This window comes from Syngnathus typhle, linkage group LG16, assembly GCF_033458585.1.
Source record: "Syngnathus typhle isolate RoL2023-S1 ecotype Sweden linkage group LG16, RoL_Styp_1.0, whole genome shotgun sequence".
In the NCBI taxonomy this organism is placed as follows: Eukaryota; Metazoa; Chordata; class Actinopteri; order Syngnathiformes; family Syngnathidae; genus Syngnathus; species Syngnathus typhle.
Genome location: NC_083753.1, coordinates 1,956,997 through 1,980,061, shown reverse-complemented (window position 1 = coordinate 1,980,061; position 23,065 = coordinate 1,956,997). Strand labels below are relative to the sequence as shown.

The window sequence follows — 23,065 nt, the reverse complement described above, 5'->3', positions numbered from 1 at the left end:
AATATTGGTTTTAATTTACATGTGAATGTGTTGATAATATGTGACCTTTATTTTAGATCAGCACTATATTGTAATTAGTGAGGGTTTTTTCATTATTTGCTGTCTGGCAGGTGTCGCAGCGCCGCTGGGTCCGCTTCCTGCCCTTCTGAAGCGCCGCCGGCACGGTGGGGCACTTGCTTCGCACACCGCGTCCTGCGGGTGGCGCTGCCCCTCCAGCTGGCGCTGCTGGTGCTGGTGCTGGTGGCCTTCCTGCTGCCCTTGTCCGAGGCCGACTACTGCGCCCAGTCCAACAACTTGGCCCACTCCTTCTACCCCATGCTGAGCTACACCAACGGGCCTCCGCCTGTCTAGAAAGCGCATCTGCAACAAAACAAAAAGCAACAGCTGTCGCCAAAACGAAGAAACGCACCACGAAACCCTTTAGAGAGACCTGATTGCTGCGTTAATTTCTCATAAATGGCCAAAACAGGCCGTGATTTTTTTTCTCATCACTATAACTTAGTAATGCTAACACATTGCAATGCGTGTTTTTTCCCCCCCGCATGCAGTTCCACATCCCCACCTCCAATTTTTAACCGTACGCACCGAGATTATTTTTTAAGAAGATTCATCGTCAGGACGACGTTTGTCGTTTTATTTTTTCAACATATAAAATAATGTGGAGCCAGATAGAAACTATTGTATTTTTTGTATGCTTATCCAGTGTCAGATGTGTAACAAGGTGAGGATGATCACGTGTGTATGTGTACTGTATATAATGACAAATGTATACACGAGCATCAGAAACAATAAATGCCAAATCTCTATTTTGACATCTGTGTTTTTTTTTTGTTTTACCCATGTTGAATTTATTCCTCTAAGCAGGTAGGAGAGAGGCGGAGAGGGAGCGAATTTCATGTTACTAAAAAAAAAAAGAAAAGGTATCATGGATTTCATTTAGATCTTTTATTTATCCATTTATTAAGAAATATTTATACATTCAAAAAACATTTGCGGAGAGGGAGAGAATTTTATTTTACTTAAAAAAATGAAAAAAGTATACTGGATTTCTGCAAATACATTTTGACTTTGTATCTATCCATTTATTGAGAAATACATGCACATTACAAACATTTGCTTCAAAAGGTTCATTCCGTTCCCGGTTCGGACTAAAAGGCTTGTTTACAGGGCTGGCTTTTTTTTTGGAGGAGGAGGGGGGGGGGGGGGGGTTGCTTCTTGAAATCTAACTTGCCACACATTAGCTAACTAACAAGTATTAATTCAAATTGCTAAAGTTTAGTAGTTTGATTAAAGTGGAAGAAAACCCTGAATTGATGACCATGAAAGCTTGTCATTTTAAGTTCATACCTATAATACAGACACTGTGGCTTATTACGTCAAAACCAAATATTTCTGAATGATCAGTTTTAAAAAGGGATCTTTTCTGGGGATTTTTTATTTTTATTTTTTTTAACTTTCCTTTATTATACTCAAATATTCGGTTCATTTTTGTTTGAGACGGTGCAGCGAAATCTTACCTGCGAGCGGGGCCGGCTCTACGCAGGGGCAAGAGGGGGCAACGCCCCCTCAAACAGATGTCCTGCCCCCTCGAATCAAACATTTAGAAGTGAAAAATCCGCTGATAGAAACACACGTTAATCAGCCCCCTCTCTTCTCTCATGTCGGTGCAGTGTGTGTCCTCACACAGCCTGCTGTCAGGACTCCGCGACCCTCTGTAAACAAATGAGTTTACACTGTGAGTATGCAAATGAGGCAAGACGCAGCCGGAGAGTGTCAAGTTACAGTCAGCGCGGTAGGAGTTGGAAGACGCAGTAAAAACCCCACCAAACTCGTCGTAATGACCCGTGATATAACTAATGATTTACAACAACTTGAATAATACTTAATATAACATTCATATTAGAGAGATTGCCACCTTATTGTGGTCAGGGGGTTTGCGTACCTCAGTGACCCTAAGAGCTATACCAGCAGAAGCTTTAATCTTCAGGTGGGACACCCAAGCTGGACAGGTCTTAGTGTAGAGGCCTGACAAAGTGCAATCCACTTCTCCAGGTTGAGATCTGGACACACAGCTAACAACTGCCGTGAAGAAAACACTAACAATGTTAAAAATGTGTAAAAAAATAAAACCGGCCCTGCCTGCGAGCCATCGATCGGGGAATACTTATGTATGTAAGCCTAAACAGGAAGTAAACCTTAAAAAAAAACTTTATTGGCAAAATAGCACCTCATTCCCAGGTTGTCAATTTTGACAAGCAGAGTTTGCGCTATTGAAATGTTCATATTTGAGCGCACAAATGTCGTTTGGTGACGACCTTTTGTCATGATTTCCCCATTGACCGATCCATGCTCGGTTAGCCATTTGCTGCAAAGCGTGGAATACAGGTAGCACAATTTCTATTGCAAGTGATTCATTTTCTTTGCACGCCTTGCTAACCACTTTGCTGATCTCTGGGTCATTTTATTTTTGGGGGACTTTTCTGTCCTCCCCTGTGATATTTCAAATAATCCAAGTTAAAATACAGAAAAATAAAAAATGCAGTTATACTAACACGAAAACACGAAATGTAAATGTATTGCTCGTAATAACAATATTTAATAAGATTTAACTGTCCTTATTTAATTGTAAAATATTTCTTCAGCAGTATTTGAGAATGTGTTTTTATATGCCTGAGTTTCTATTGCAGGGTTGCGCCAGATAGCACATGAAAAATAAAATACTGTTCAGTAATTTATAAAACCTTGTTTGGTTGAGCTGGTTGCATCAAATTAAATGTTTCTTGAAAACATAATTGTTGCTACCTAAATTTTCCTCCAATTTTGTAATGATCCATGTACTATATTTGCATTATATATTTTTATTTTCTAAGTAATTGCAAGTGCATTTGTGTCCCTGTCCAGTGTGTGAGCAAGCCCAAGAGAGACAACAAAAGAAAAGAAAATGCTTCTGCGGACTTTGTGGGCTAAAGTGGGATTTCCACGGAACTTTGTCACCTCAACTTCACCTCAACGGAGTCCCTCATGCTCCTCTGGGCTCCGAACTTGGTGGTCCTTCAGCCCACCTCAGCTCAAGCAAGAACCTCCAAGGCGCTTCAGCTCATCTGCTTTAAGTGTATTCCAAAGTCCAGGCTGCGTCTTTTTAAAGGATTTCCAACACAGGAGCCAACAGAAGCGTTTGTATGCGTCAAATCTGGTCAAATCTGTTTTGAAGCCCACTTTGAAGCCAGTGACGGCGCCTGGGAAAAGAGTTCCCAAAGGGCCGAGAACCAAGCAACCTTCCAGAGCCAATCAGCCTTTCCTGAATCAGGACACGGTAAGCCGCGTGCTAAATTGACACGCCGCATTTTGCTCTTTGCGTTCACGTGTGCCGACCTTCTTCCAGAACACGATGCGATGCATAGCCTTCGCAACGGCAGACCAGTACAATCTGCCCACGCTCAGCGTTGACCTGACACAACATGGCTTTGGTGAACTGGAGTTCCCTCGAGGTAAGAGCACACCCGGTCGGGGGCCTCAATCCAAAATTAAATCCGTCAAAAGGCAAGTTTGCCAGTGGCTGTTTTAAGTTGCAATATAACCAAGCACCACTAGAAGGCAGACATAAATCACATTTTTATCTCCTCCAACATGCGCTTTGAATAAAAAATATAGTAATAATAATAATAATTTGACCTCATTTCAGATGCCTCCAACGTGCTTGTAATAAGTCCGGACGTGAGCGCCAAAGCGGATGACGGCTCTGTCGTCTTCTTCTTCAGGTGGATTTGCGCTGTTTTTGTCATGATTGCTGTCTTCATGTTTTGCTGGCGCTCAAATGTTTCAACAGGAGTTGTTAGACGTTCAATCTTTGGATGCATAAAGTTAAAGTTGTTAAGACATCTGCCAACATTTTCCCTCTTGTCTGAAATATGTCAACTTTTTGACAATTTTCAGAGAAGGCTCTGTGGTTTTCTGGAATGTGGAAGACAAAATGGTAATCAAATCACCATCCCATATTTGCTTCATTTAATGCCAAATGTACCCAAAAAAACTCAATTCTGTCTTTTTTTATCTTTGATTTGAATGTATAATCTTGGTTAAATGTTTTTTTGCTGTCTTCCTGGTCAGCTGAAAAAGCTGTTGAGGATTTTGGAGCGTCACGAGAGCGAGCCGTACGAAGTTGCGCTGGTCCACTGGGAAAACGAAGAGATCAACTATACCTACGGCGAGTGAGTGAGTCGGCATCTTTGAGCAATTTCAGCGAAAAGTATTTTTCACTCGCTCCGTCAACGCAGGGGAAGCACGAAACTGGAGCATGGCAACTTTGTTTTGAGCAAGGACTCGGAGCACCACGACAACGTCCTGGAGAAGTTTGCCTTTTCCAACGCGTTGAGTTTGTCGGGTGAGACGCCAGGTCACGCAGAACACGACATGTCTTGCTGTGCCTAATGAAGTGTCCTGTGCCTCATTGTCTTCAACATGTGACAGTAAAGTTGGCCATATGGGAGGTAGAGCTGGATAACTTTGTGGAGTCCATTCAGTCAATCCCCGAGGTACGTTCTGCTCCACGCGCCTTTTCAATCATTGTGGGATGTTTGTAATTGGAGCGCTGAAGCGCCTCATTTGTGTTTGTCTTTTTCAGACGCTCAAGTTGGGTACAAGAGTCAAGTTGTCGTCGGCGGAGGTGATGCAGAAGATCGGCGAGCTCTTCACCTTGAGGTCGCTGACTCAGTCTGGAAATTACATTACTTTACATAGCAAATTTACATTCAAAATATAGATTTACATTTCTTTACATATTTTGCAATAGCTATTTTAATTTATTAAAAAAGATAAAAATGATTAAAAAAAAACACAATAATTGTACTTTTTTGTACTGTGAATGTTTTTACTTTAATATTTAAAATTTCCAACATATATAAACTCATAACATTAAAAATGACTCAGTATGCATCCCAGTTCTCATGGTTTTTGTAATTAATTAGAAAACACTGATTACATTTTTTTATGACATGAAGTATTTTAAATGTGTGTGCGTTGACATGTTGTCTTTGTGGTGTTGATCAGGCATCGCATCAACCTGAGCTCCGACCTCCTGCTGACCCCTGACTTTTACTGGGACAGAGAAAACCTGGAGAAGATCTACGATAAGACCTGCCATTTCCTCAACATCAACCGCAGGGTCAAGGTGAGCCGAGGTCACCATCAAGGTCACCATCTTCGTAATTCGTAACCGTACCGTGCAGGTCGTAAACGAGAAGCTGGAGCACTGCACTCAGCTGACTGACCTGATGAGGAGCCACTTGAGCGAGAAGCACAGCTTGAGGCTGGAGTGGATGATTGTCATCCTCATCACCATCGAAGTGAGCACCGTTGCGTATCGCACGTGGCGTCATAGCGGAGCCACTGACGTGCGGCTTTCATCTTTTGTGCTAGGTTTTGTTTGAAGTGGTGAGAATGGTCTTTTGAGGCTTCACATACTGGATGCACCTCACTTGATATCCACCAGGTGACGCTTGGGAGCTATTCTGGCCACACAGCAGGACTGCCAGTTGTGAGTGGAAAGGACGCTCAGTGCTTATTTGCAAATCTTGTTAAAGGAGTTCAGTTTGTTGGGTGAGGAAAAGGTCACAAAGAAAAAAAAAAAAGCAGGAAATTCTGCGTGGTTGTTCATGTTAAATAAAATTTCTGCATTTTTTCATTAATACAATATGAATATTTATTTGCTGAGTGTGTGTCCCTAAAATTTAAAGTTGCCCTTTGTTAAAAAGTCAGTCTGTATTCCTTTCTGATTTTATGTTATTTTTTTATTCATAAAATTGAATTGAACCTTGATTAAAATTTTGTGAGTACTTTTTAAAAAGTTCAACAACAATGGAACATTTTATAACTTCTCAAGAAAGAAGTTTGTCTATTGCTGGTGTAATGTTAAAGACTGAAACACGTTCACACATGACTGGACTGTTTTTTCTTTTTTTATTCAATCGTTAAAATATTTGACAGCAGCATCGGCGTGAGTTTGTCGATATGTCGCGCATGCAAACAAACAACGAAAAGTGTGTCGACAGTGCAAGGCGTGTTCCTACTTGGAATCAGAATAAACACATTTTTCTAAGTGCAACATCCAAAAATATTGGGTCATGCATTTCCAGGCTCTTCTCACTTTTTGCTGTTGGAGGGGAAAATACGTAGCTAATATGTACATTATGACGAGCGACACGTGTCTTAATAAATTGACACTATGACTATTTGTTAGTCTGTTCATGTTAAAATACCAAAAAATTAATAAGTACGATATCCTGAGTCTGCAAATCAGTTCATTGCGTCGGTCTCAGCAGCGGTGACCTTCTGGTCTTCAGTGCGACCTTGAAAGTAAGACATGAAAGAGAACGCAGTCCAGCATTAGCATGTGTACATACGACAACATTTGAAGAAGAAGAAGAGAAACGTACCTGCTCGATCCCGCTCCACGACTGGCGCACTTTTCATTTTTGAATTGTCAACCGCAATGTCAAAATGGCCGTCTTCGCGCTCACGTTCGGCCTCAGGGTTGCCGTCCCGTCGCGGACTCTCATCTTTAGGCGTCTCTTGAATTTCAATCTCTTCCTTTGCGTCCATCCATATCTCCTCCCCGTCGTCTTCGGTTTCTGGTTTTGACGCACTTCTGAATGTTTGTGTTTTCCACATGTTGGGTGTTTCATCCACTGTGGCTCCAACTACTTCTTGTGGTTCCATTGTCTCCACTGGTTGAATTTCTAAAATTAATTGGACTGTTATCATTGGTAGCTTTTCCTTGACTGAGTCTTCTATCTCCCTTGTGGGGAGGCCAGAAAGGACAGAAGAGTTCGCCTTCGCCGTGATCTCAGTGGATTTCAATTTGCTCGCCGGTTCAGAGGTCTCTTCAATTTGAACTGCTTGATTTTGGTCAGTGGCTGGCTCTTTTGGGAATGACACCATTTCCGTTTCTGGGGCCTGAACAAACTCCTCAGTTTCCTCTGTCTCTTTCTGGGTCTCCATGAACTCTTTTTGGGGCAAGGGCTTTTGGTTTTCACGTGCCTGAACCTGCTCTGTCTGGCTCTCAGCAGGCTCTTCTTGGGGTGATGCCACTTGGTTATCTATTGCCTGCTCATGCTCTTCTGATAGCTCCTTATGTTTCTGGGTTTCTGTTGACTCCTCTTGGGCTATGAGCTCTTGGATTTGACTAGCCTGAACATCTTTCTGTTGTAGGTTCATCTGTTTCTGGGTCTCGGTGGACTCTCGTTGTGATATGGGCTCTTGTGTTCCACTTGCCTGAAAATATTTCTCTTGGAGCTTGGTCTGTTCCTGAGTCTCGGGGGAATCTTTTTGGGGTAGGGGGTCTTGTGTTTCAGTTGCCTGAAAGTATTTCTCTTGAAGCTCAGTCTGTTTCTGGGTCTCGGTGGGTTCTTCTTGGGGGAGGGGCTCTTGGTTTTTGCTTGCCTGAAGGTATTTCTCTTGAAGCTCCATAGGTTTCTGGGTCTCGTTGGATTCTTCTTTGGGTAATGGCGCTTGGTTTTCTTCTGACAGCTCCGTATGTTTCTGGGTCTCCGTCAACTCCGTTTGGTGTATGGACTCTGGTGTTTCACTTGCATGTAGATATTTCCCTTGTAGCTCTATCTGTTTCTGACTCTCGGTGGACCCTTGGAGCTCTTGGTTTTCGCCTGCCTGGACTTGGTTTCCAAGTGGCTCCATTTGTTTCTGAGTCTCAGACATTTTTGGGAGGAGGGACTCTTGGTTTTCGTTTGCCTGAACATGCTCTTCTGATACCACCATCTCTTTCTGGGTCTCGATTAACTCTTTTTGGGGTAGCAACCCTTGGCTTTTGCTTTCCTGAACGTGTTTCTCTTGTAGCTCTGTCTGTTTCTGGGTCTCAGTGGGCTCATCTTGGGGTGATGATACTTGGGTTCCTCCTACCTGCTCCTGCTCTTCTGATCCCTCCATCTCTTTCTGGGTCTCATTTGAGACTTTTTGGATTATGGGTTCTTGGTTTTGGCTTGCCTGAGCATGTTTCTCGAGTAGCTCTAACTCATTTTGAGTTTCAGTGGCCTCTCTTTGTGGTGATGACACTTGGTTTTCTCTTCGCTGATCATGCTCTTCTGATAACTCCATCTCTTTCTGGGTCACGAATAACTTGTTTTGGGGTAGGGGCTCTTGGTTTTCTTTTGCCTGAACATGTATCTTGAGTAGCTCCTTCTGTTCCTGGGTCTCAGTGGACTCTTTTGGGGGGAGGGGCTCTGGGTTTTCACTTGTCTGGACATATTTTTCTACTAGTTCCATCTGTTTCTGTGTCTCAGTGGATTCTATTGAGGATTGAATATGTTCATCTGCTAGAGCTGTCTCTTCGATCTCATATGGCGCTTTTGGACATGAGGGCTTTTCTATTTCTTGCACCTGAACATTTTCCCCAGTTATCCCTAGCTCCTTATGGTTGTCGACGGAAAGTACTGAGTCGAGAGCCAGGATTGTCTGGACACTAACCTCACTTTGCTCTGTTCTTTTAAGACCTGGTAATGATGAATGTTCTTCTGTATCTATTTTAGATTGTGGTTCTTCAACCTCATTGGACTTTATGTCTTGGTACTCATCTAGATCTGTTTGGGGGAAAGATTCTGGTGACTGAACTTGCTCAGTTTTGTGTTTTCCTTTTTCAGCTGGCTCCATTTGTTGTACGCAATCTTGCAATACAAGGGTTCGATGACCTTTGACTGGCTCTGGGTCTTTTTGACTATCTTTGAGGTGTTCTTCTTTTGCTACCGGTGCCTTACCAGCTTTATCAGTCGGTGCCATGGGCTCCTCTGCTTCTAGGGCGCAAATGGGGACCAAGACCTTCCAACTTTGTGTTTCGGTTGATAATTCCATTATTCCCTCAACTTCTCCCAGTTCAACTTCTTTTGCCTCTTTTAAAACCATTTGGTCCAAGGTCTCAAGTTTGTTCTCCATTACATTTGAAACAAGCTCATGACACATCCCTGCATAGTTCTCTTGCATTACTTCCTCAAGCCCTTCAATATTTCTGTTACACACATCAGTTACTGCTTTATCTCCTATCCCAACCTCCAGAATCTGATCCACGCTCTTCTCTGCCGTTGTGATGTCCACTTGGACGACTTGTAATTGAATGCTGTGGTTGACCTCCATCGCAGTCGCTTGCATCATGAGAACCTCGTTGGCTAACCGTGCCCTCTGCGCCAAGTTGTTTTTTGTTATAGTAGGTAATTCAGACACAACCATTTCTGTGGATTCTGGTAGCACATATTCCAGCAGCGGTTCCTGCATGCCAGATGATGTCGTAATCAGATCAGGTAGTGAAGTTGAAACTTTTTTAAAATGGCACATGGTCACTTGAGTCACCAGAGCGTGCGCAACTTCAGCAGTGGTCACCTCTGGTAGATCATGTTTTTCTCCCTCAGTTTTGTTTTCCACGTCACTTTGATGTGCCTGAAGTTTAACTTGGTCTTCAAGAGTTCCACAAACTTCAGGGATTTCTTCGCAAATAACCTTTTCAAGGATCTGTGCACAACTTTGTTCCTTCTGGTGTAAGGATACATGTGCTTCTGTGACTTCTGGCGTGCCATCTTCCTCCCTGTCCATAACATATTGCTGTTGATTAAGATCTGTGTTCTCCGAATCCTCCTCCTTTTTGAAAGCCTGATCTCGTTGAGGCTTGGTTTCCTCTGCTTCTGAAGCAATGTCATTCTCTGTTTCTGAAATTTCCTTTACCAGTGTTTCCTTTGAAAATGTTTGAGTGAGACTTTCTTCGTTGGTTCCCAGTCCAGACATAGGCACCTCCTCTACTATTTCTGTTTTAACTGCAGTTACTTCTTGCGGCTCTTGGACTTCATCACTTACACTTTGCAGCACTTCTGTTTCAGCACCTGATTTCATTGATTCATTCTGGGTGTCTTCAGTTTTCTTTGCCGGAGTACCCTCCATCAAATCACTTATTTGCTTCATGTTTTTGTTCCCTGGCAATTCAGGCAGAGGCTGCACTTGATCTTTGTGTTCACTTGGAAGACTTTCCTCCACCAGAATGACTTCTGTTGTTTCCTCAGATTGAAGTAATTCCATGTTGGCTTCCTTTGATACTAAGGCTTCAAAAAAATGTATGTTCTCCATTTCATTCTCTGCTTCCTGGTTTGCTTCCTCTGGGACCACATTTGTTTCACTTAGTGATATCACCCGAGCATGTTTCTCGAGTAGCACCACCTCTTTTTGGGTGTCTGCTTCCTGGTTTGCCTCCTCTGGGACCTCATTCGTTACATTTACTGATAACGCCTGAGAAGGTTTCTCGAGTAACTCCATCTCCTTTCGGGTGTCTGCTTCCTGGTTTGCCTCCACATTTGTTTCACTCAGTGATATCGCCTCCTCTTTAACTTCACCTGTTTTGTCTTCAGCAATATCTGTTATTGCTTCTCCTTCTTGTGCTACAGCTTGGTCTGGATTTAGTCCAGTTTTGACTACAGCCGCTGCTTGTTGGTCACTTGGTGGTTGGACCTCAGTAGAACACACAGTCTCTTCTTTGAGTTCTGCTGTCATCATTTCTTCCGCAAAAAATGTTTCTTCTGCCTCGACAGATTCTGTCTGGATTGATTGTTTGGATTGTCCTAATGTTTCTTCTACTGGTTCGATTTCATTTGCATCCACAACCACCTCATCTTTTGCTGACTCAATAATGGTTTGAAGCTGAGACGCCTTCTCCTGTTCACATTCTTCTGTCATGGTTTTCTGTGGATCACCTACTTCTTGGTGTTCATATGATTTTAGACATGATTCTCGTACTACCTCCTTTAAAGAACTAAGTTCAGCTTTGGCTTTCTGGTCTTTGCTTACTAGTTCATTTTCACTTCCAGGCAAAGGACTGTATTTGACTTCATCAGTCATGGCTTCTTCTGCAAGTATACTTTCTGAGATCCCTTCCGCTTTAAATGACAGGTCTTGCACAACGATGTCTTTGTCCTCTTTGACGAGTTCAATTTGGATATCACTCGTTCTCCTCTGGTCATTTTCTTCTGTCTTAATGTCGGCTTCAAGCAGAGGCACACTTTTGTCTTTCACTTCTTCCATCAGAGGGTCTTCTCCATGAATGTCTTCTTTGACTTCAGCATGTTGGACTTCAACTAGATCAGGTTCAAGCTGTTTTTTCTGTGTTGCTACTGATACTTGTTCCTGGATCATTTCAATTTCAGGTGCAGCCATTGCTTTATCTTCAACTTCAGGCAGCAGGATACTCTCCTCTTTCTGGTTTTCTACAAGTTCTGCTTCTACTTTCTCAGTTTGTTGCGGTGTTGCTTGCACAGCTTCTGTTTCTCGAATAAGTTCATTTTGGGATGTATCTACTGGCTCCTTTGCTACATCTTTGTTGAATGGTTCTGTACTGATTTCAGATAGGAGTTTGGTTGTCTCCTTGACTTCACTGGCAACCTTCTCACAAAGCACTTTATCTAAAGCAAGTTGAAGACGACATTCCTGCAAAGCCAGTGTTTCTGTTTGTGCTCCTGAAACCTCAACAGAATTCAAGATGGGTTCAGATGAAATCTCTGTTGTTGACTGAAGTTCCTCTGTAAACGCTTCTGGACACTTTTCTGATGTTACTTTGACTTTCTGTTCCTCCTGATGTATTGTGACCATCTGCAAAGTGTTTTGCTTTGTGTCACTTTCTTTAAGGTCAGTATGAGCAAGTTTTTCGGATCGTGGAGCTTCAATGTCATCTTCTGTAGCAACATCTTCCTGTTCCACCAACTGCTCTGAAGACTCCCCTTTGCTTATATCAGAGAGGCAGTCCTCCAAAAATACATGGATCTCATCCATACTGTCTAATTTACTGAAGTTGTATTCTGAGTTGGAGAAATTAGCAGTTTTTGTTTTTTCTGTTGGCATTTTTTCTGTCTCAAGCTCCTTGGTAGAAATGTGAGGTGGGGTTTCCTTGTAGTCAAACATTTGGGTTGAATTTGAAGGTAAAAATTCTTCTGTATCCAACTCCTGGGCTGTAATCGGATGCTTGATTTCCACTGCGTCAAACTCATCAGTCGGAATCTGAGGTATTATTTCTTCTCCGTCAAACTCTTCATAAAAAATGCGAGCGGAATTTTCCTGGGTGTCGACTTCCTGCGATAGAATAGGATGTGTGATTTCACTGGAGTCAAGCTCCCTGGTAGGAATGGAAGCTGTAATTGCATCTGCGGCTGAATTTTCCGTATGAATTGGAGGCACAATTTCCTCAATGTTAGTCTCTTGGGTAGGAGAAAGAAGTGTTAGTTCCTTAGTCTGAGGTTCTTGGATCAGAATTTGAGGAGTCGGAGTAGTGATTTTGTTGGTGCCAAGCACTTCAGTAAGAAACGGAGTCTGGATTTCCTCAATTTTGAACCTCTTGGCTGGAATGGGAGGTCTAATATCGTCCGTGCCATGCTCCTCAGTGGAAGGAGGAGCTCTAATGTCCTCATTGCCAAGCTCCTGGCTAGGAATGGGAGTTGTGATTTCTTTGGAGTGTAAATCCTCTGAATGGTTTGGCTTTATTTCTTTGGTGTTGAGTGTTTCTGTAGGTAGTGCAGGTGTTATATCCTCTATCTCATAAGCCTTGGTAGGAGTAGGAAGTCTGATTTCCTTAGTGTCAAGACCCTTGTCGGGATTGGGAGTTGAGATTTCCTTGATATCAAGGTCCTCTGTTGGAATAGAAGCTGTAATTTCCTGAGTGTCAAGCTCTTCTGTATGAAAGGGAGACTTGAGTCCCTCAATGTCATGTTTCTTGGTTGCAATGGATGGTTTCATTTCCTCAGTGTCAGGCTCTTCAGTACGGGCAGGTTTGGTTTCTTCAATGTGCAACTCCTCGATAGGAAATTGGGTTTTGCTTTCATTGGTGTCAAGCTCCTCTGTAGGAATCGGAGGTGAAGTTTCCTGAGGTTCTAGCTCCTTAGCAAGAATGGGAATTGTGATTTCTGTGGTGTTAAACTCCTCTCTGGGAATTGGAGGTGTGTTTCCCTGGGTGTCAAGCTCCTCTGCAAGAACAGAAGGTGTGATTTCCTCTGTGTTCAGCTCCTCAGTTTGAATTCGGGTTCTGATTTTCCAGGTAGTCATTGGAGGTATAATCTCTTCCATGTCAAGCCCTTCTGTAGGAATGACCGGCTTGATTTCTTCAATGTTAAGTTCCTTGTTAGTAATGGAATGTATGATTTCCTCAGAGCCAGACTCCTCAGTACAAGTAGGAGTGAACTCTTCAATGTCGAGCTCCTCTATAAAAATCGGGGTTTTGATTTCTTTGGAGTCGAGCTCCTCTGTAAGAATTGGAGGTGTGATTTCCACAGTTTGGAGCTCCTTGGTAGGAATAGGAGGTGTAGTTTCTGTCTTAGTGTAAAGCACCTCAGTCTGAATGAAAGGCTTGCTTTCCTTGGTGCTGAGACCTGCAGTCAGACTGGGAGTATCAAGCTTCTCTGTAGGAATGGGAGAAGTGATCTCTGTGGTGTGGAGCTCATTGATAAGAATTTGACGTCTAATCTCCTCAGTGTCAAGCTTCTCTGTCGGAATGGGACTTGTGATTTCTATGGTGTCATGCTCCTTAGTAAGAATTTGAGGTGCCATTTCCTGAGTGTCAACCTCTTCTGTAGGAATGGTACTTGTGATCTCTGTGGTCTCAGTGTCAAGCTTCTGTGTAGGAATGGGACTTGTGATCACCGTGGTCTTGAGATCCTTGGTAAGAATTTGAGGTCCCGTTTCTTCAGTGTCAACCACCTCTGTAGGAATGGGACTTGTGATCTCCGTGGTGCCGAGCTCCTTGGGAAGAATTTGAGGTTCCGTTTCCTCAGTGTCAACCACCTCTGTAGGAATGGGACTTGTGATCTCTGTGGTCTCAGTGTCAAGCTTCTCTGTAGGAATGGCTCTTGTGATATCTGTTTTGTCGAGCTCCTTGGTAAGAATTTGAGGTCCACTGTCCTCAGTGTCAACCAACTCTGTAGGAATGGGACTTGTGATCTCTGTGGTGTTGAGCTCCGCGGTAAGAACTTGAGGTCCCATTTCCTCAGTGTCAACCTCCTCTGTAGGAATGGAACTTGTGATCTCTGTGGTGTCTGGCTCCTTGGTAAGAACTTGAGGTCCCATTTCCCCAGTGTCAAACACGTCTGTAGGAATGGAACTTGTGCTCTCTGTGGTGTCGAGCTCCTTGGTAAGAATTTGAGGTCCCAAGTCCTCAGTATCAACCTTCTCTGTAGGAATGAGACTTGTGATATCTGTGGTGTCGGGCCCCTTGGTAAGAATTTGAGGTCCCCTTTCCTTGGTGTCAACCACCTGGGTAAGAATGGGGCTTGTGATGTCGATGGTGCCGAGCTCCTTTATAAGAATTTGAGGTTCCATATCCTCAGTGTCAATCTTCACTGTGGTCTCAGTGTCAAGCTTCTCTGTAGGAATGGGAGTTTTGACCTCTGTGGTGTGGAAGTCTTTGCGAAGAACTTGAGGTCCCATTTTCTCAGTGTCAACTACCTCTGTAGGAATGGGTCTTGTGATCTCCATGGTGCCGAGCTTCTTGGTAAGAATTTGAGGTGCTATTTCCTCAGTGTTGACCTTCTCTGTAGGAATGGGACTTGTGATCTCTATGGTCTCAGTGTCAAGCTTCTCTGTAAGAATGGGAGTTGTGATCTCCGTGGTGCCGAGCTCCTTGGTAAGAATTTGAGATTCCATTTCCTCAGTGTCAACCTTCTCTGTAGGAATGGGACGTGTGATCTCTGTGGTGTTGAGATCCTTTGCAAGAATTTGAGGTTCTATATCCTCAGTGTCAACCTTCACTGTGGTCTCAGTGTCAAGCTTCTCTGTAGGAATGGGAGTTTTGACCTCTGTGGTGTGGAAGTCTTTGGGAAGAACTTGAGGTCCCATTTTCTCAATGTCAACCACCTCTGTAGGAATGGGTCTTGTGATCTCCATGGTGCCAAGCTTCTGTGTAAGGATTTGAGGTGCTATTTCCTCAGTGTTGACCTTCTGTGTAGGAATGGGACTTGTGATCTCTATGGTCTCAGTGCCAAGCTTCTCTGTAAGAATGGGACTTGTGATCTCCATGGTGCCGAGCTCCTTGGTAAGATTTTGAGATTCCATTTTCTCAGTGTCAACCTTCTCTGTAGGAATGGGACGTGTGATCTCTGTGTTGTTGAGATCCTTTGTAAGAATTTGAGGTTCCATTTCCTCAGTGTCAAGCTTCTCTGTAGGAATGGGAGTTTCGACCTCTGTGGTGTGGAAGTCTTTGGGAAGAACTTGAGGTCCCATTTTCTCAGTGTCAACCACCTCTGTAGGAATGGGTTTTGTGATCTCCATGGTGCCGAGCTTCTTTGTAAGAATTTGAGGTGCTATTTCCTCAGTGTTGACCTTCTCTGTAGGAATGGGACTTGTGATCTCTATGGTCTCAGTGTCAAGCTTCTCTGTAAGAATGGGACTTGTGATCTCCATGGTGCCGAGCTCCTTGGTAAGATTTTGAGATTCCATTTTCTCAGTGTCAACCTTCTCTGTAGGAATGGGACGTGTGATCTCTGTGTTGTTGAGATCCTTTGTAAGAATTTGAGGTTCCATTTCCTCAGTGTCAAGCTTCTCTGTAGGAATGGGAGTTTTGACCTCTGTGGTGTGGAAGTCTTTGGGAAGAACTTGAGGTCCCATTTTCTCAGTGTCAACCACCTCTGTAGGAATGGGTTTTGTGATCTCCATGGTGCCGAGCTTCTTTGTAAGAATTTGAGGTGCTATTTCCTCAGTGTTGACCTTCTCTGTAGGAATGGGACTTGTGATCTCTATGGTCTCAGTGTCAAGCTTCTCTGTAAGAATGGGACTTGTGATCTCCATGGTGCCGAGCTCCATGGTAAGATTTTGAGATTCCATTTTCTCAGTGTCAACCTTCTCTGTAGGAATGGGACGTGTGATCTCTGTGTTGTTGAGATCCTTTGTAAGAATTTGAGGTTCCATTTCCTCAGTGTCAAGCTTCTCTGTAGGAATGGGAGTTTTGACCTCTGTGGTGTGGAAGTCTTTGGGAAGAACTTGAGGTCCCATTTTCTCAGTGTCAACCACCTCTGTAGGAATGGGTTTTGTGATCTCCATGGTGCCGAGCTTCTTTGTAAGAATTTGAGGTGCTATTTCCTCAGTGTTGACCTTCTCTGTAGGAATGGGACTTGTGATCTCTATGGTCTCAGTGTCAAGCTTCTCTGTAAGAATGGGACTTGTGATCTCCGTGGTGCCGAGCTCCTTGGTAAGATTTTGAGATTCCATTTCCTCAGTGTCAACCTTCTTTGTAGGAATGGGACGTGTGATCTCTGTGTTGTTGAGATCCTTTGTAAGAATTTGAGGTACCATTTCCTCAGTGTCAAGCTTCTCTGTAGGAATGGGAGTTTTGACCTCTGTGGTGTGGAAGTCTTTGGGAAGAACTTGAGGTCCCATTTTCTCAGTGTCAACCACCTCTGTAGAAATGGGTCTTGTGATCTCCATGGTGCCGAGCTTCTTGGTAAGAATTTGATGTGCTATTTCCTCAGTGTTAACCTTCTCTGTAGGAATGGGACTTGAGATCTCTATGGTCTCAGTGACAAGCTTCTCTGTAAGAATGGGACTTGTGATCTCCGTGGTAGGAGTTTGAGATTCCATTTCCTCAGTGTCAACCTTCTCTGTAGGAAGGAGACTTGTGATCTCTGTGGTGTTGAGATCCTTTGTAAGAATTTGAGGTTCCATTTCCTCAGTGTCAAGCTTCTCTGTAGGAATGGGAGTTTTGACCTCTGTGGTGTGGAAGTCTTTGGGAAGAACTTGAGGTCCCATTTTCTCAGTGTCAACCACCTCTGTAGAAATGGGTCTTGTGATCTCCATGGTGCCGAGCTTCTTGGTAAGAATTTGATGTGCTATTTCCTCAGTGTTAACCTTCTCTGTAGGAATGGGACTTGAGATCTCTATGGTCTCAGTGACAAGCTTCTCTGTAAGAATGGGACTTGTGATCTCCGTGGTAGGAGTTTGAGATTCCATTTCCTCAGTGTCAACCTTCTCTGTAGGAAGGAGACTTGTGATCTCTGTGGTGTTGAGATCCTTTGTAAGAATTTGAGGTTCCATTTCCTCAGTGTCAACCTTCTCTATAGGAATGGGACTTGTGATCTCTATGATGTCGAGCTCTTTGGTAAGAACTTGATTTTCCATTTGCTCTGTGTCAACCAACTCTGTAGGAATGGGTCTTGTGATCTCCATGGTGTCGAGCTTCTTGGTAAGAATATGAGGTACCATTTCCTCAGTGTTAACCTCCACTGTTGGAATGGGACTTGAGATCTCTATGGTCTCAGTGTCAAGCTTCTCTGTAGGAATGGGGCTTGTGATCTCCGTGGATCCGAGCTCCTTGGTAAGCATTTGAGATTCCATTTCCTCAGTGTCAACCTTCTCTGTACGAATGGGACTTGTGATCTCTGTGGTGTTGAGATCCTTCGTAAGAATTTGAGGTTCCATTTCCTCAGTGTCAACCTTCTCTGTAGGAATGGGAATTGTGATCTCTATGGTGGTGAGCTCTTTGGTAAGAATTTGACGTTCCATTTCCTCCGTGTCAACCAACTCTGTAGGAATGGGACTTGTGATCTCTGTGGTCTCAGTGTCAAGCTTCTCGGTAAGAATGGCTCTTGTGATATCTGTAGTGTCGAGCTCCTTGAAAAGAATTTGAGGTCCACCATCCTCAGTGTCAACCTTCTCTGTAGGAATGGGACTTGTGATCTCTATGGTCTCAGTGTCAAGCTTCTCTGTAAGAATGGGACTTGTGATCTCCATGGTGCCGAGCTCCATGGTAAGATTTTGAGATTCCATTTTCTCAGTGTCAACCTTCTCTGTAGGAATGGGACGTGTGATCTCTGTGTTGTTGAGATCCTTTGTAAGAATTTGAGGTTCCATTTCCTCAGTGTCAAGCTTCTCTGTAGGAATGGGAGTTTTGACCTCTGTGGTGTGGAAGTCTTTGGGAAGAACTTGAGGTCCCATTTTCTCAGTGTCAACCACCTCTGTAGGAATGGGTTTTGTGATCTCCATGGTGCCGAGCTTCTTTGTAAGAATTTGAGGTGCTATTTCCTCAGTGTTGACCTTCTCTGTAGGAATGGGACTTGTGATCTCTATGGTCTCAGTGTCAAGCTTCTCTGTAAGAATGGGACTTGTGATCTCCGTGGTGCCGAGCTCCTTGGTAAGATTTTGAGATTCCATTTCCTCAGTGTCAACCTTCTTTGTAGGAATGGGACGTGTGATCTCTGTGTTGTTGAGATCCTTTGTAAGAATTTGAGGTACCATTTCCTCAGTGTCAAGCTTCTCTGTAGGAATGGGAGTTTTGACCTCTGTGGTGTGGAAGTCTTTGGGAAGAACTTGAGGTCCCATTTTCTCAGTGTCAACCACCTCTGTAGAAATGGGTCTTGTGATCTCCATGGTGCCGAGCTTCTTGGTAAGAATTTGATGTGCTATTTCCTCAGTGTTAACCTTCTCTGTAGGAATGGGACTTGAGATCTCTATGGTCTCAGTGACAAGCTTCTCTGTAAGAATGGGACTTGTGATCTCCGTGGTAGGAGTTTGAGATTCCATTTCCTCAGTGTCAACCTTCTCTGTAGGAAGGAGACTTGTGATCTCTGTGGTGTTGAGATCCTTTGTAAGAATTTGAGGTTCCATTTCCTCAGTGTCAACCTTCTCTATAGGAATGGGACTTGTGATCTCTATGATGTCGAGCTCTTTGGTAAGAACTTGATTTTCCATTTGCTCTGTGTCAACCAACTCTGTAGGAATGGGTCTTGTGATCTCCATGGTGTCGAGCTTCTTGGTAAGAATATGAGGTACCATTTCCTCAGTGTTAACCTCCACTGTTGGAATGGGACTTGAGATCTCTATGGTCTCAGTGTCAAGCTTCTCTGTAGGAATGGGGCTTGTGATCTCCGTGGATCCGAGCTCCTTGGTAAGCATTTGAGATTCCATTTCCTCAGTGTCAACCTTCTCTGTACGAATGGGACTTGTGATCTCTGTGGTGTTGAGATCCTTCGTAAGAATTTGAGGTTCCATTTCCTCAGTGTCAACCTTCTCTGTAGGAATGGGAATTGTGATCTCTATGGTGGTGAGCTCTTTGGTAAGAATTTGACGTTCCATTTCCTCCGTGTCAACCAACTCTGTAGGAATGGGACTTGTGATCTCTGTGGTCTCAGTGTCAAGCTTCTCGGTAAGAATGGCTCTTGTGATATCTGTAGTGTCGAGCTCCTTGAAAAGAATTTGAGGTCCACCATCCTCAGTGTCAACCTTCTCTGTAGGAATGGGACTTGTGATCTCTGTGGTCTCAGTGTCAAGCTTCTCTGCAGGAATGGGACTTGTGATCTCAATGGTGCCGAGCTCCTTGGTAAGAGTTTGAGGTTCCATTTCCTCAGTGTCAACCTTCTTTGTAGGAATGGGACTTGTGATCTCCGTGGTGCTGAGCTCCTTGGTAAGACTTTGAGATCTCATATCCTCAGTGTCAACCTTCTCTGTAGGAATGGGACTTGTGATCTCTGTGGTCTCAATGTCAAGCTCCTCTGTAGGAATGAGACTTGTGATCTCCGTGGTGTGAAGCTCCTTTGTAGAAGGTGTAGTTGTACTTTGGGTGTCCAGCTCCTTGGAACGTATGGGAGATTTGATTTCCTTGATGTCGAGCTTCTCTACAAGAATCTTTGGTGCGATTTTCTCAATGTCTGGCTCCTTGTTAGGAATGGCATGTGTAATTCCCACTGTCTCGAGCTCCTTCGTTGAAATGTGAAGTGTGATTTCTTCAGTATCAATCTCCTCTGTAGGAATGGGGGTTGAGATTTTCTTCATGTCCAGCTTCTCCGTAGGTGTGATTTCCTGGGTGTCAAGCGCCTCTGTTGAAATTATTTTGTCGGCTATGGATGACTCTGTTTCGTCCGTTGCTGCTTCCATTTCATTTGGAACCAGATCTATCATGGTGGTGGGTGCGTTTGATTGTTTGGATCCGGGTAGATGCGAATCTTCTCCAAGTGTGTCACACAAGACAGAACCAACTATTGTGTCTGAGCACAACAGATCTGGTTCAGGCAGAGTGGTGGTGCTCTCAACACCTGGCTGCATGAGCTCTTCTGTTTCCTCGACTTGGGCTTTAGTGAGAACCGGTGTGGTAGCATCTGATGTTTTTTCTGCCTGTTGGGAGAGTGCAGAGATCATGGCGCTATTGTCGGCGAGGCTAACCTCCACAGGACGTGGTGCGCTGTTAACCTCCGACGTAATCACATTTTCTGCTGTGGTGCTCTCTGTAAGCTCACCTTCCTCCGTAATATCACTAAGGGCTTGTTCAATGTACTCTGTAAGGTGGGCCAGGTCTTCATTTGTGGCCTCATTTTGTAATGCCTCAACAATTTGTAGGGGTTCTTCAGTCTGCAGATTTTCCGAAGGTGGGGTTGCATCCATCACCTCAGGGAGGAAGTCTTGTTTGAGGTCAATGTCTGGTTTTGTGGATGGTTCCCTTCCTGCAACGGTCTCTTTTGGCTCGATCTCAACAATGTCATAATCATACAAGGGAACAACAGCTGGCATAATACAATTTAGGTCACCAACACTGAGCTCCTGGTCCACCTCACACGAAGTTGGTTCTTGGTCTTTGTTTGGGACTGACTTTCTCTTATTCCAGCCTGGGAAAATTTTACCTAAAAGGGAGACATTTTCTTGCATGCTCTCAGTTTCAGGACTGCGTTGCATTTCTTCCACAAGCTTGGCTTTCCTTTTTGGACTCATGAGTCTTTTGAAGGCGTGGCAAAGTGACTCTACATCGCTTTCAGGTGGACTTGCGGCTTTCTTGGGAGTAGATGCTAAAACATCACAATTGTCATAATTTTCCACTGCCTCTGTACTATTTGCATCGTCGGGTGGTGTTTCGTTATCAAAATCCGTTGCTGTCTGACTTCTTGCACATGAAATGGCATCCCAGGAAATAGCCGAATCCTTCCGCTTTTTGCCCTCATCCATTCTGCACTCTAATATGTCATCTCCCTCGCTTGACTTCAGTTCGTCTTTGGGCATTGGGTTTTGCATGTCATCATTGTTCAAGGCGGACCTGGTTACTCGCTTTTTGGGAGATAACAGTTTCTTAAAGGTGGCCCACGGACTTTCCTCCTCCTGGACCACGGTTGTTTCTGCGGGTTGTGTAGGACTTTGTTTTTTATCATTCTCTACCATTGCAGCGGGCGACAAAAGATGGTCCGGGTCGTCACTAGACGGTTGACATTGTTCACCCACAGATGTCTTTGCTTCTTTTTGCCTTTTGATCTTCACCAGACTAGAGCCCAACAGAAGTCTCTTGAGAGCACTCGACGGAACATCCTCAATTTCATTGGGGCCTCCAGGCTCGCTTATCATGTCCGCTGGTGGATTTTCTTCCTTGTACACATCTGCTAGTGCTACTGCGGTATTTTCTATGTCCTCGTTTTGGTCTTGTGCCATTTGTTTTTCAGTGTCTCCGACTTCCTCCATAACAAGCTCTCTTGTTATGGTCTCATCTTCCAAAGACAGCCTCTTTTTCCCTAATCTGGTAAATAGTCCCAAGGCGAAAAACTTTTTAATGGGTGACATCGTCACATCTTCTTTGGGGCTAGAGGGAGATGAAGGATCTTGTTCTGACGGGGTGTCGAGGTGCGTCCATTCTTCGTCAGGGATATTGACCTCGTTCTGGGAATCTGTTGCTTCTCCCTCAGTCGGGCATGTTGAATCCTCATTTTTACTCTCACATGTTGTGTCCGCTTGAGTTGTATCATCTTGAATTTGTTCAGTAGGCTTTTTGACCTCAGTCGACTCACCTTCTTGGTTCTCGCCGTGGTGTCTGGAGCCTCGTTTGAGTGTAAATTTCAACCCAACTTTACTGAAGAATGTTTTAAAGCTGTCATTGATGTCATTGTGTTTTGCCTCGACTTCGGTTACTTCTGAAAACACGCCCTTTTTTTCGCCCTCTTTGATTGGCTCCATCTCATTCCCTACAACTTTTGTCTCCACTTCTTTAGGAGGATTTTCTGGAAGCCAGTCATCTTAATGTCGATAGCAGGAAGGGAAGGCACATTAAACCACTCAACTTATTTGTTTATTAGGACTCAATATGTAGCTGCCATTTTATTCTGCATACCTTGGGCATTGGTGTCATCCTCATGGATGCCATTGACCTCCAGTAACAGGGTGGCTGATTTGGCATCAATTTGACAGTTGTTTTTGAGAAGCTGCAGAAAACCCCCAAATGCGAAAATGTTACCCTTCTAATTAGAGATCTTGTCGTCTCAATTTTCAGCAGGAAAGTGAATTTGCCTTTTGCTTAAATATAACAAGTCGGAAAAAAATTAAGCACGACATTCAAACAGTAAAATTCATTTTTCCTTGAGGAATGCAAGTTGATAACTGTCATTTGACGTCTTAGTCAAGATATAATTATGTGCTTTAGTCTGACTACTTTTAGGTTGTTGGGGCAAAAACATAATTGGCTAATAAGATTAAAAATCTTGACATAATGAAAAACAAAAAACACTGACTTATTGCTGAGAACTGTTCATGGCTTGGCGGTCTGCTTTTTATTCGCATTTTAAATTTACAAACAAAACCTGTAGAAAATATAATTCAATATGAAACATGGCTGTCCGGACATTTGAATAAAATTCACAAAAGAAAAACTAAGTCAATTATGACACGACATTGCATAATAGTTCTCGGGATACACAGCAATTCGGAAATAATTTATATCTTCCGCAAAATGGATAAGGAAATTTGCAACAATGTGTTTTTAATTTTGACAATGACCGCCACAATATCAACTTCTGGATTTTTTTTACGCCCCAAATAAACTGTGCCAAATTATTCCAATTTTAAATATGCCTCCACCAAAAAAAAAATCTCTTAGAAATCGTTGGCCAGCATATTTGCAAAACGCCATTTGTAACACTTTTGAACTTGTACCTTCTTATCATCCTCCCCTTGGCGCTCGGCAGCATCTTGCCCTGGCTCGCCTTCTTCAAACGCCGACTGTGCGTCACCCATTTCTCACGCAGCTGGACGCCTCACCTTTTCCATCAAAAACAATTAAATGAAAAGTGCTGTAAATTACTCCTGAAGTCGAGTG

General features: G+C 43.6%; 3 protein-coding genes and 1 long non-coding RNA gene across 5 annotated transcripts in view; 2 read left to right on the top strand and 2 right to left on the bottom strand.

Moving 5' to 3' along the window:
- Positions 1 to 812, top strand: part of syne1b (spectrin repeat containing, nuclear envelope 1b) — a 55,578-nt gene extending 54,766 nt beyond the window's left edge. The window contains exon 145 of the mRNA XM_061302092.1: positions 111 to 812. Coding sequence (XP_061158076.1) covers positions 111 to 351 — 241 coding nt within the window. The 3' untranslated portion in view covers positions 352 to 812. The remainder of the gene's footprint in view (positions 1 to 110) is intronic.
- Positions 223 to 2,184, bottom strand: LOC133169698 (uncharacterized). Its single transcript, XR_009718434.1, has 3 exons — positions 1,943 to 2,184; positions 1,518 to 1,712; positions 223 to 360 (listed from the first exon to the last, which is right to left on the bottom strand). It is a non-coding gene; the product is annotated as an uncharacterized LOC133169698 (long non-coding RNA).
- rmnd1 (required for meiotic nuclear division 1 homolog) lies at positions 1,611 to 5,928 on the top strand. 2 transcript variants are annotated; one of them, XM_061302096.1, is made up of 12 exons: positions 1,611 to 1,735; positions 2,902 to 3,313; positions 3,383 to 3,488; positions 3,683 to 3,758; positions 3,934 to 3,973; positions 4,108 to 4,208; positions 4,275 to 4,381; positions 4,468 to 4,532; positions 4,622 to 4,698; positions 5,047 to 5,167; positions 5,226 to 5,342; positions 5,416 to 5,928. In XM_061302096.1, the coding sequence occupies exons 2-12, from the start codon at positions 2,942 to 2,944 to the stop codon at positions 5,446 to 5,448; spliced, it is 1,215 nt and encodes a 404-aa protein (XP_061158080.1). In that variant the 5' UTR covers positions 1,611 to 1,735; positions 2,902 to 2,941; the 3' UTR covers positions 5,449 to 5,928. The 2 variants fall into 2 exon arrangements, with proteins under 2 accessions (XP_061158080.1, XP_061158079.1); XM_061302095.1 differs by lacking the exon at positions 1,611 to 1,735 and adding an exon at positions 2,197 to 2,385.
- An 8-nt stretch (positions 5,929 to 5,936) lies between these two features.
- akap12a (A kinase (PRKA) anchor protein 12a) lies at positions 5,937 to 23,065 on the bottom strand. The gene is made up of 4 exons (XM_061302094.1): positions 22,903 to 23,065; positions 22,085 to 22,175; positions 6,432 to 21,989; positions 5,937 to 6,344 (listed from the first exon to the last, which is right to left on the bottom strand). The coding sequence occupies exons 1-4, from the start codon at positions 22,981 to 22,983 to the stop codon at positions 6,292 to 6,294; spliced, it is 15,783 nt and encodes a 5,260-aa protein (XP_061158078.1). The 5' UTR covers positions 22,984 to 23,065; the 3' UTR covers positions 5,937 to 6,291.

Coding starts and splice junctions, on each gene's coding strand:
- rmnd1 (XM_061302096.1), top strand. CDS start 2,942: ATGCTTCTGCGGACTTTGTGGGCTAAAGTGGGATTTCCACGGAACTTT. Junction 3,974..4,107: donor GGAATGTGGAAGACAAAATG/GTAATCAAATCA, acceptor CTTCCTGGTCAG/CTGAAAAAGCTGTTGAGGAT. Junction 4,382..4,467: donor CAACGCGTTGAGTTTGTCGG/GTGAGACGCCAG, acceptor AACATGTGACAG/TAAAGTTGGCCATATGGGAG.
- akap12a (XM_061302094.1), bottom strand. CDS start 22,983: ATGGGTGACGCACAGTCGGCGTTTGAAGAAGGCGAGCCAGGGCAAGAT. Junction 21,990..22,084: donor GGATGACACCAATGCCCAAG/GTATGCAGAATA, acceptor ATCGACATTAAG/ATGACTGGCTTCCAGAAAAT. Junction 6,345..6,431: donor CGTGGAGCGGGATCGAGCAG/GTACGTTTCTCT, acceptor CTTACTTTCAAG/GTCGCACTGAAGACCAGAAG.